We start from the raw sequence: 10,550 nt of genomic DNA on the forward strand, positions 1-10,550 counted from the left end.
TTGCCATTGGTGTATGATAAGACTCTAGCAACTTGCAATTCTTCAGACTTGCTATACGAAGCTCCTATTGGAATCATCTTTTGTAATGGTGGGGAAATTCATAGTAAAATGGAATCTGTTATGACATCGAATAAGATTGTCATTGCTTATGCAGAAGAAGTTAGCAGACCCAATGTTAGCATGAAATTCAAGGAGACGATTCAAGAGACAAAAAATGCACCAATGGTGCCCGCTCACTCCGCAAGAGGTCCGTCGCCAGGTTTTCCAAACATTTTAGGAGCATCCATTCCAGAAGAGGTAACGGCAAAAATAGGTTTGAAGCCCTTGAAAAGTAACTATAATGTTGTTTCGAGAACATCCATTGCTTGCCCTCATGTTGCCGGACTCGCGGCTCTACTAAAAGCCGCGCTTCCAGAATGAAGCATTACAGCTCTATTAAGTCTGCCATTATTACCACTTCTATTGTTTTGGACAATACTCTTATCACCAATTCAAGCCCATGGGAACTACTATAAATATGCTTCCCCTCTTGACATTGGATTAGGTCACATTAATCCAAATCAAGCACTTGATCCAGGATTGATTTATAAAGCGACAGTGCAAGATTATGTAAATCTATTATGCTCCTTGAATCATACTTGTCGTCACATCATCAAAAATCTATAATTTCTCCAACCCATCGTCGGATTTTAATTTTCCATCATTCTTTTCTACATATAGTGATACCACATCTGTGGTTGCAAAAAAGTTTCAAAGGATTGTAACCAACGTTGGAAAAGGACCAACCACTTACATGGTTACTGTGACAGCTCCTCTAGGTTCTGTTGTTAAAAAGAGTATCACCAGAGATATTAGTGTTCGAAAGGAAGTATGAGACACAATCTTATAACGTCACAATAGAGCTCAAGTGGAAACAAAATAACTTCACTTTCGGCTCATTACTTTGGGAAGAACAAAATGCTAATTCACAACGTAGAGTTAGAAGTCCTATCATTGTGGCACCAATCGAAATATAATTGTCCTAAGAAAAGCTGGAGGTAATTATATACAAATAGTTTACAATTAATAATGTGAAATTTAATGGGCATGACTTACAAACTAGAGGTTTCACGTTCAAACCCCTGTGACATCAGTTGTGTTTGTGAGAAACTCCCTCCCTTCTATTTAGACCATGGTACTAGAAAAGTCTCCTGTTAATAACTATCACTAATAATGTGAAAGTTGGATGGTTACCTTGAAAGCTCCACAAGGTTATTTTACTTTGTCACTAGAGATAATGTAAAACACTTCCGTTCCAACACTCCACCCTTCTAGCTAGTGCCCTATGAACCACCGGGTTTCTCGATGAACCGACTTGTTTTGACGGAGGCCTTGAAGTGGTCCGTGCCCGTCCTGGAGATTGGCTTACCAACCTAGTCGGTTCATTAGTCAGATCCGACCATATAACCGGACAAACCGAACCGTGCACACTTCTAAACAACAGCATTTTGTGAAAAGGAAAAGCCACGCAGAAGCAGAGGGGAGAGAGACAAAAAACAAAACAAAACAAAAACATAAAAGGAAGGAAGGGTATCATAACTTGGAGCCTCTTTGGAATATGCGAATATCATAAACCAAAGCCGTGCATCATCAACCACGTTTCGATAAGCTTAGGTCAGAAATGTGGGACTGCAAGACTCCAAACAAAAGATTACAAGGCATCCACAACATATCTTGCCATTGATTCACTCAAATTCCTCCATAATCGAACAAACCAATGTACCATTTCATCAAATTTTCTTGGCAAACAAACAGAACACAAGAGAAAATAACACAGTTCATCTATTATACATTAGAAAACTGAAAGTAAAAAGAAAAAGAGAAAACTTAAGGAAAAGGCTAAACTTAAAGCATGTTACAAAATATGCACAACTTACATTGCAAGTCCTACCAAACCCTCACCCTCAAATCATTACTGTTCCTATTAAAATTCCACATGTACTTGGCCTCTTCTTCTCCATCCAAACCAACCACCGCGTCCGCATCCCCAGAATCTAACCGCACACGTCTACGGCAAATCGGACACGCGGACACCTTCACCAGCCACGTGTCCACGCACCGCCTATGGAACACGTGGTTGCAAGCAGCGAGTTTCCTGCACCACTGCCCATCGCGAAACGCGTCCAGGCAAACGACGCAGTCCGTCGGCGTCGGCGAGGGCGACGTCGTTTGGGATTGGGGCTGGGCTCTGAAGCGGAACTGGGTAAGGGCCTTAAGGTGTCTGGAGGAAAACCCAGATGAGGGGAGGGGGGATTGGGCTCGGCGGCGGTGGAGAGCGCCGGCAGCGAGGAAGAGGAAGAGGACGATGGCGGCGAGGCCGACGAAGAGGAAGAAGAGGGAGGTTATGGAGGTCATAACCAGGGCTTTGATGATGAGAGAGAGAAGCTTTGGATTGGATTTTGGAGGCGGCGGCCGTGGCTGTGGAATTACATGATTGTGGTTGCGGCGGTAGGGATCAGAGGAGGGAGGCATGGTGGTGTTTGATTTTGATGAAAGGTTGTTGAGAGTTTCTATTTAAGATCGAGTTTTGGAATGTCAGAGGAAGAAATGGGACGGGGGATATTTTTGTTAGGCAGATACTGCTTTTTAATTAATTCATTATTTGATCATGGTTTGTGGGCCGTGGATAAGTCGGTTCGGATTGAAAGGACCTGTGTGCGGTCTATGTATACCAAATCAGCGTGCTACTGGCGCTCAATCCCAAAACTTATCTTTTCAAAATGCAACTATTCATGTATGTTCTACACTCAAAACACTTTTTTACGGTTATTATTATTATTTTTTCTTCAGAAGATAATAGATTTTATTAAAAAATTAAAGTATTACAAGGATAAAGCATGTATAGAGTGGCCTTGTTAAAACTTCTATAAGGGAAACCTAATGGGACAAAAGTCCAGAAAAAGAAAGAGTACCACACATGTCGAGATTACAAGAGAGTCAAGTAATAGTACACTCACGAGAGTCCTCATTTAGACAATCCTATAACCAAAGAAGTGGGTTAGAAAACCAAAAATCCATGGCCTTTTGAACAAGATTGAAGCGTGCAAGACGATCCGCCACTCCGTTAGTTGTGTGGGGAACAAAGCGGACCGAGTAGGAGGGGAACGAAGGGAGGAGCTGTCGAATATCTTCGATGAGAGCCCCTTCTGCCTCATAACAATGGATTTTCTTGAACGATTAGAGGTATGGCGGTCGAAGAGTTGGACTCAGTAATGAGAGGCGTGAGAGAAGCAACCACCGCAAAAGAAATACCAATTTTGAGAGCATACAACTCAGTAGCCAGGACTGACAGTACGCTAGGAGCACGCATTGCTACCGCCCCACAAAGACAACCGTAAGAATCTCTAACCGTTACATCGACACCATGTAAACCAGAACTCAAGCTAAGTGCATCATCAACATTGAGTTTAAAATGACCAGGAGGGAGAGATTGCCACTTTTTATCAGGAATTGGCAAAGAAGACTGCCTATGATGGATTAACAAAATCTTCTAATACTCAACATCATAGTTCTTTACACTAAAAACTATTTGATCAGGGGGCAAGACAAAAGAACCAAAACAAAGTTGCATTTCAGGCATTCCACATAAGAACCATAGAGTAATAGTAAACAAAGAGTGTTGTGAGCTAGGGAGGATATCCTATACAGCCAATAACCAAATTGAAGTGTCATGACAGGGTAAAGTGATGAGAAGTGGAGCCCAACTCATTAGGCGCAAAACAAAAGAACTGACCGTGCAATCGCGAAAAGCATGCATCACAATTTTAGTCGAATCCATACAACGAAAGCAAATAGTATCTCGGACTATTTTCCATTGAAGAAGTACCTCGCGAGTAGGGAGAGCATTGTCTTGTGGGCGAGACGCCAGAGGAAATGTTGCATTTTTTGTGAAACTTTAAGGGCTTGTTTGGTATCCTATCCTAGTAGGGAACTCAAAAACTATTATTTTTTCTTAAAAATAAGGAGTTCTCAAATCCATTTTTTAAGATTCAAAAAGTTGTTTGGTATACAACTTGAAAACTGTTTTTGAATCTTTAAAATTTGAAAACTTGTTTAGTTGAATTCTTCAAAACAATTTTTTTTCTTCATTTTTTATAATTAAGACATTTTGATAAACATTATCAAAATTATATTAAACATACTATTTTAACATCCATATTTTAATACCATACATATATGATCGACAAGCTCAATTGGTCTTCAATCTTGAATAACACATATTAAATTAAAACATTCTAGACTAAATAAATTATAAGACTAATGATTCTGAATATAATCCTTCCATTGCTCCGGCAATGCAATCTCTAGCATCACTCATTTCATTAGCATTGTCCTCATGCAAATGGATGTGTTCTTCATCTACCACTTGAAGATCATTAGCTTGATATTGATGAAATATGATGTCATTTATTGATTGCATTCTAATGAAGTTATGCATGGTACAACAAGCAACAGGAATACGTCTTTATTTCCTGATTGGATAATTTGGCATTAACTTCAGAATAGGAAAGCGAGCCTTAAGCACTCCAAAGCATCTTTCAATAACGTTACGTAGTGATGAATGTCTATAGTAGAATAATTCCATTGCCCCCCTTGGATGTCTGCCTCTCCCTTTATAATCATGCAAGTGATAACGCTCTCCACGATATGGTGCGAGAAACTCACGCATATTTGCATAACCAGAATCAACAAGATAATATTTTCCTATTTAAGAACAATTAATATAAGTATTTTACTCCATTATTAAAAAATATTGTAAGTTGATATGTTTAAATAATTTCATACCTTCTTTAGGCAATGGGAAGTTGTTCTTTTCTCAACTTATTGCATCCATCAACACTTTTGAGTCATTAGCCGTTCCTTCCCATCCCGTGTAAACATATGTGAACAACATGTTAAATGAATATGCACACATAATATTTTGTGTCACCTTAACTTTTCTGCCTCGATGTGGAATTTGTTTTGATGTAGGAGCCCATGCACTGATATGTGTTCCATCAATAGCACCAATACAATCCTACCAAGTGACAATTAAATCATGACATGTCAGTACTTAACTATATAATCAGGAAAAATAAAAAAAAGTAGTTAAGTCAATCACATTTATCTTAAACCACAGGTGGTAATTAGGATTCTCCATGATTTTAGGGGTGTCACATCCAAATTTGGAGGTTGAATTATCTGAGTACCAAGTTGACATATTGCTTTGAGAATTCTGTTAAATTGTCTAGATACGGTTTCTTTAGAATGTCGAAATTTCTCAGCAATCATCCTATTACGAGTTGTATGCCTAATAGTATGCAAAAACATGCACACTGACCCCTCGACGCAAATTGATCTATCATCTTGTAAGAAATCCAAGCCCTTCAATGTTGAACACAAATTCCTAAATGTGTTCTTATTCATTATAGCAAAATCAAATAACCTATCTGGATGTCCATTCAACAACTCTATAACAAATTGGCGACCTGAGAGTTCTGAAGTCGTACATGGCTCTTTATGTAAACGCGAGTAATATGCATTTAGTTTTGTAATTAAAAACAACTCTCCAGGTGAATCATCCAAATCAAATGATGAATCATTTTCAGAACTTGAATGAGATGATGAATCACTTTCAGAACTTGAATGACTATTGTCAACTTCATTTGAGTCCATCCTCTATAACAAAGACAAATATAATAAGGAATAAGAAAAACATGGTAAACAAAGATAAATATCCTTCAGCAGACCAGCAGACCAGCAGACCAGTAGTGCACTAACTCAACTATACAATCTGAAAAATAATCTCTTAACAACAATCAGGACAAAATATTTCACTAAATTTAATCAAAGTATCCCTTTGAACCAAAAAAAAAAAACACAGTAACTCTAAATCAATGATTGAAGTTAGTATCCCCTTGAACCAAAAATATTTCACTAAATTTAATCAAAAGTATCATTCACTTCTTCACTAAACTCATAATTGCAGAATCAGAATCAGCTAGGCAACTAAACACTAACAATAAATTAATCACAAATTCACAATAATAGATCTATGCTAGCCATAAAATTGAATTTATGGAACAATAAGGTCACAAAACAAGAACATGGGAATCAAAATCAGACAGTTTGATTGGTCTTTCAAAAGTCGAAGACTCTGAAGAAGACCATGTGTTTCATTAATCAGATAAGTGTCAAACAACAAAACAGACAACTTTACTCTCATTCACTTAATCATATATAATTGTCAAGCTCAATTAATCATTCAATCTAAATAATTTAAGACTCATTCATTCTCGTTCACTTTAGTAGGCTATTGAGCCGCACTCTTCTCCGTGGATCTGACATCTTCATGAACAACTTCCTCCAATCCAAATTAGTAAACTTATCTCATAGAATTCACATAAGCGTCATCATTCACTCCACGGCCTCCAATAGTTCCATACAATCCTCAACGGAGCTCAATTCTCTATATGGAGAGGATACTTCCTTCTCACTCTTACGCTTAAACCTTGCCAATGAAACTTCAGTCTTGGCATTAAGAGACTTTGCCTAAGCTTCAATGGCTTCATCCATTTTGGTGGTTTTAGATGACTTTGACCTTGAGGGAAGATCACTTTGGGGGAATAGAGCAGCACGCTTGTTCTTGTTGCTAGTTCCTTCATCTCCCTCACTAAAGCCTCTTGCACCAATTTCTCTATTAAGACCTTGTAAGAAAATCATTTTCTAGCTCTTTTTTAACATTAGAATCTGGAGGAAAATTAGTAGATGCATATTGCATTTGTCTAGTGGCAGTGTTGTTGTTGAAGATCACACCAAGCAAATCATAATGAGGTCATCATTTGCTATGAAAACGGCTTGCAAACTTGTTCTTATGTAAAATTAAAACAAGATAGATTAGAAAATGCACATGTATTAGATACCAAAACAAGACAAATTATACAACAATATGCATACCTTGAGATATGATTCCCAAACTTCTTCAGATGCTTGAACAGTGTTCATGTTTGGGTCCCAACCCATCCTGATATGAGAAATGAGCTTTCCCAACCCATTACCCATCCCGATATGAGATATGAGAAATGAGCTTCCGATATTGGTTTGCAAGCCTTTTTTGCCTCTTCATATAACAGATGAATAAAATGTTCTTCAATAGGCTTTGGCCAATTAGCTTTATCATCAAGCTCATTTTTAAGGTCCTTGTTTGACATCTCTCTACTATGTATGAAATCAATGTAAAAAACAACATCACACATTGAACGATGATGACACAATTAAAGAATAGTCCTTTAGTCCACAAACAACAATAGAGCAACATAGATTTGTTGTTGTAAAGAAAGCCACACGTAATATCTGTCCAAGTTACTTGTACAAATAAATTAATATATAAATATCGACAAATAAAATCAAGGAACAAGATACTAAAGATTCCATTTAATAATAAAATTAAGTATCATACAGGCTATAAAACTAAGCATGAAGCTATAAACCAAACAAATACATTTCTCCTAATTGAATATTCCATTAGATTAGTGGTTGTTAAGAAATGTTTCTTTCTCTTCATTTCTCCTAAATGTTCTCAGCAACCAAACATATTGTAAAAGGAGAAAGAGAGATGATTGTCGTTAAACCTTCCTACGACAGTCGAGATCTTTGGATTCATCAGAATCTTCCATTTCAGCTTCAACCCCAAAGATTTCTTTGTCTTTGTACCTCTCAATCTTGAAAGCCATTGGTATCTAGAAGCAAGGTGGTTCTCTCTACTAGACAAAAGAAACCCATTATCAAATTTAAGCAGAAACTCAAATTACTAACAAACAAAACCATATATCCAAAAAAAATCGAGAAACCAAAAGACAAAAGGAATAGAAAAGGCAAAGTGACCTTCGATATTGGAAATCCCTAATTTCTAGGTTTTGAACTGATGAGAGAGAGGAGGAGAGAGGTAGAGAGAGAGAGAGAGGGACAAAGAAAGAGAAGGACGAAGAGAGAGATGGAGAGAGAGGGAGCAAAAGAGCTTTAAGCTTCTCCTATGGAAGCTTAAAGCTTGAGCGAGAACCAGCAGTGAAGTGAGCTCGAGCGAACCAACAACAACAAACGATGCGAGAAAAAAAAATTCAAGAAAAATGCATTTGTTTTTTTTAAATAATAGGGATTTTTTTTGAGTTTGTTTTGGGTTTGGTTTTTTAGAGATGGGCATACAAACAAGTTTTTGGGCCTTTGAATTTAAAATCTGTTTTTGAGTTTATAAAATTGGGCTAAAATCAAATACCAAACAGGCCCTAAACTTCCATAGAGGATAGATGCTTCCATAACTGTTTGAGAGGAGGAGGAGGTAGACCCGGACAGAGACAAAGAAGCCATTTGAGCTTGAAATTCCAAAGCAGTCTAATATCCACTCTTAACTGTATACCAACCACAGCGTGTAAAATGCCAAATACGACGATCACGAGTATCACAACTCAGAGGAATAAATAGGATGAGTTCAGCTTCAGAGAAAGTGAATAAATGGTAGATCTTAGAAACATTCCAATAGAAGTAATGAGAGCACTAACTTTGGAATCCATATGGAGACATGGAGAATATTGAACAATAAATGTACCCAAGGATCAGTGTAGATGTTCACAAGTAGGCCATCACCGATAAGCCATCGAAGACCACGAGAGAAGAGTTCACGACCCCATAATATCGACTGCTAGGTAAAAGAAGGTGTCAGACCACCTTGAGCATGCAGAAAATCAGAATTTGAAAAATATTGAGCTTTGAGCATCCGAGGAATGAGGGAATTGGGGAATTCCAGAAAACGCCACCCTTGTTTGGCAAGCAAAGCTTGATTAAAACAGACAAGTGCTCGAAAACCAAGACCTCCTTCAGTCTTATGCTTGCTTAGAGCTTTCTAGGTCTTCCATTGGATACATTTTTCAATTCCTTTTTTACCACCAATAACGAGCAAAAATACTCTAAAGTTCAGAACATAATCCAACTGGTAGACGAAAGATACTCATAGAATAGGTTGGCATCGCCTGACACACAGCCTTAATAGGCACCTCAGTCCCAGCTTTAGAAATAAGTTTACCTTCCCATCCTGAAATCTTCTTCCAAATGCGATCTTTGATAGCTCGGAATATTGTTTTTTATTTTTTCCTACTATAGTAGGAAGACCCAATTATCATTCATGGCATGGAAATACCGGTACCCCGAGAAGAGCTTGGGGTGATTCAGAGTTAGATGGGCTAAAATAGATAGCAAACTTGGCAAAATTTATTTGCTGCCTCGAGCGTTGCTTCATAAAGACTAAAGAGGCGCTTCAACTCCATTATTTGGGTAACTTCAGCATTACAAAATAAGAGGATGTCATTTGCAAAAAAATAGGTGATTAAGAGAAGGTGCGAAAGGAACAATAGAAATCCCGAAAACTCGAGAATCCTGATTAGCTTTCTGAAGTGAAGATGGAAAGCCCTCAGTCACTAAAAGGAATAAATAGGATGAGAAGGGATTTCCTTGGCGTAGACCCTGAGTAGGAGTGAGGAGACCCAGCGGACACCCTTGAATCAATAGGGAGTAAGAAACAGATGTAATACAACCCATGATCAACTGGATAAAGCAATCAGGGAATTTCATCATGCGCATCATCCATTACAAAAATACCCATTCCACCCGACTGTAGAGCTTGGCCATATCGAGCTTCAATATAGCCTTTCTTTTTCCTAAACATTTTAAGGAATTTAATGCAATGTCTATGCAACAACATTCCCTTTGTAATGTCTACGCATTGAGTAGCACACAATCTCTAAACCAATTCGTAAGAATATATGGCGCTAACCAATCGTTTGGAACAACGCCACAATGTAAACTCATGATCTGAACTGTTCATTTTTTATAACCTCATACAAGGCTTATGCTTGATTTTCAGATGGATCAGGGTTTGACGCACTCTTATTAGTGGTTGGTGTGATAATTGTTTACACCATAATCAACCGAGCATACCCAGCATCAAAACAACTAGCACCAAGGCAGCCACGCCTTCCTCCCTGCCGAAGGAAGACACACTTCCAAGGTGCCAGACACTCTTCCGAGGTGCCAGACGCCTGCCGAAGCTCCCAAGTGCCAAACCTAATCTCCAGGACAGGTGTCGCCACCACGGCAACTTGCACAAAGTCTCACATTGAAACTTTGTGCAAACCTCTCACTTTCACCTCCCTATAAATAGGGAACAGTACCCAAGTAAAAAGGGTAACTACTTTCTCACCTTTAGTGTTACTCTGCCAAAGTTACCACTTGTAGCTGACTTAAGTATCGGAGAGCCTTCGGCCGGCACCACACCGGTGTCCGAAGCTTAACGATTGCTTCTCCTGTTTTGTCTTTTGCAGGTTCTCCCATTACCAAAGGTCTTAGCCTTCTTCTCTGCTAAAGACCCCGCACACCTCATCACTAAGTTAGTCTCAATATTGGCCGGGCCATTTTGAGCATCAACAATAATCACATATCAACAAAAGGAAAATTCAAGTTTTAATTATATATCAAGATGTCTG

The 10,550-nt window shown here is 38.4% G+C and overlaps 1 protein-coding gene across 1 annotated transcript; it reads right to left on the reverse strand.

Moving 5' to 3' along the window:
* Positions 1–1,733: 1,733 nt before the first annotated feature.
* LOC117613954 (RING-H2 finger protein ATL56-like) lies at positions 1,734–2,652 on the reverse strand. The gene has a single exon (XM_034342579.1). The coding sequence runs from the start codon at positions 2,509–2,511 to the stop codon at positions 1,927–1,929; it is 585 nt and encodes a 194-aa protein (XP_034198470.1). The 5' UTR covers positions 2,512–2,652; the 3' UTR covers positions 1,734–1,926.
* Positions 2,653–10,550: the final 7,898 nt, after the last annotated feature.

This window comes from Prunus dulcis, chromosome 1, assembly GCF_902201215.1.
Source record: "Prunus dulcis chromosome 1, ALMONDv2, whole genome shotgun sequence".
Classification (NCBI taxonomy): Eukaryota; Viridiplantae; Streptophyta; class Magnoliopsida; order Rosales; family Rosaceae; genus Prunus; species Prunus dulcis.

Bases quoted from the DNA above. Each gene is read 5' to 3' on its own strand.
- LOC117613954 (XM_034342579.1), bottom strand. From the start codon at position 2,511: ATGCCTCCCTCCTCTGATCCCTACCGCCGCAACCACAATCATGTAATT.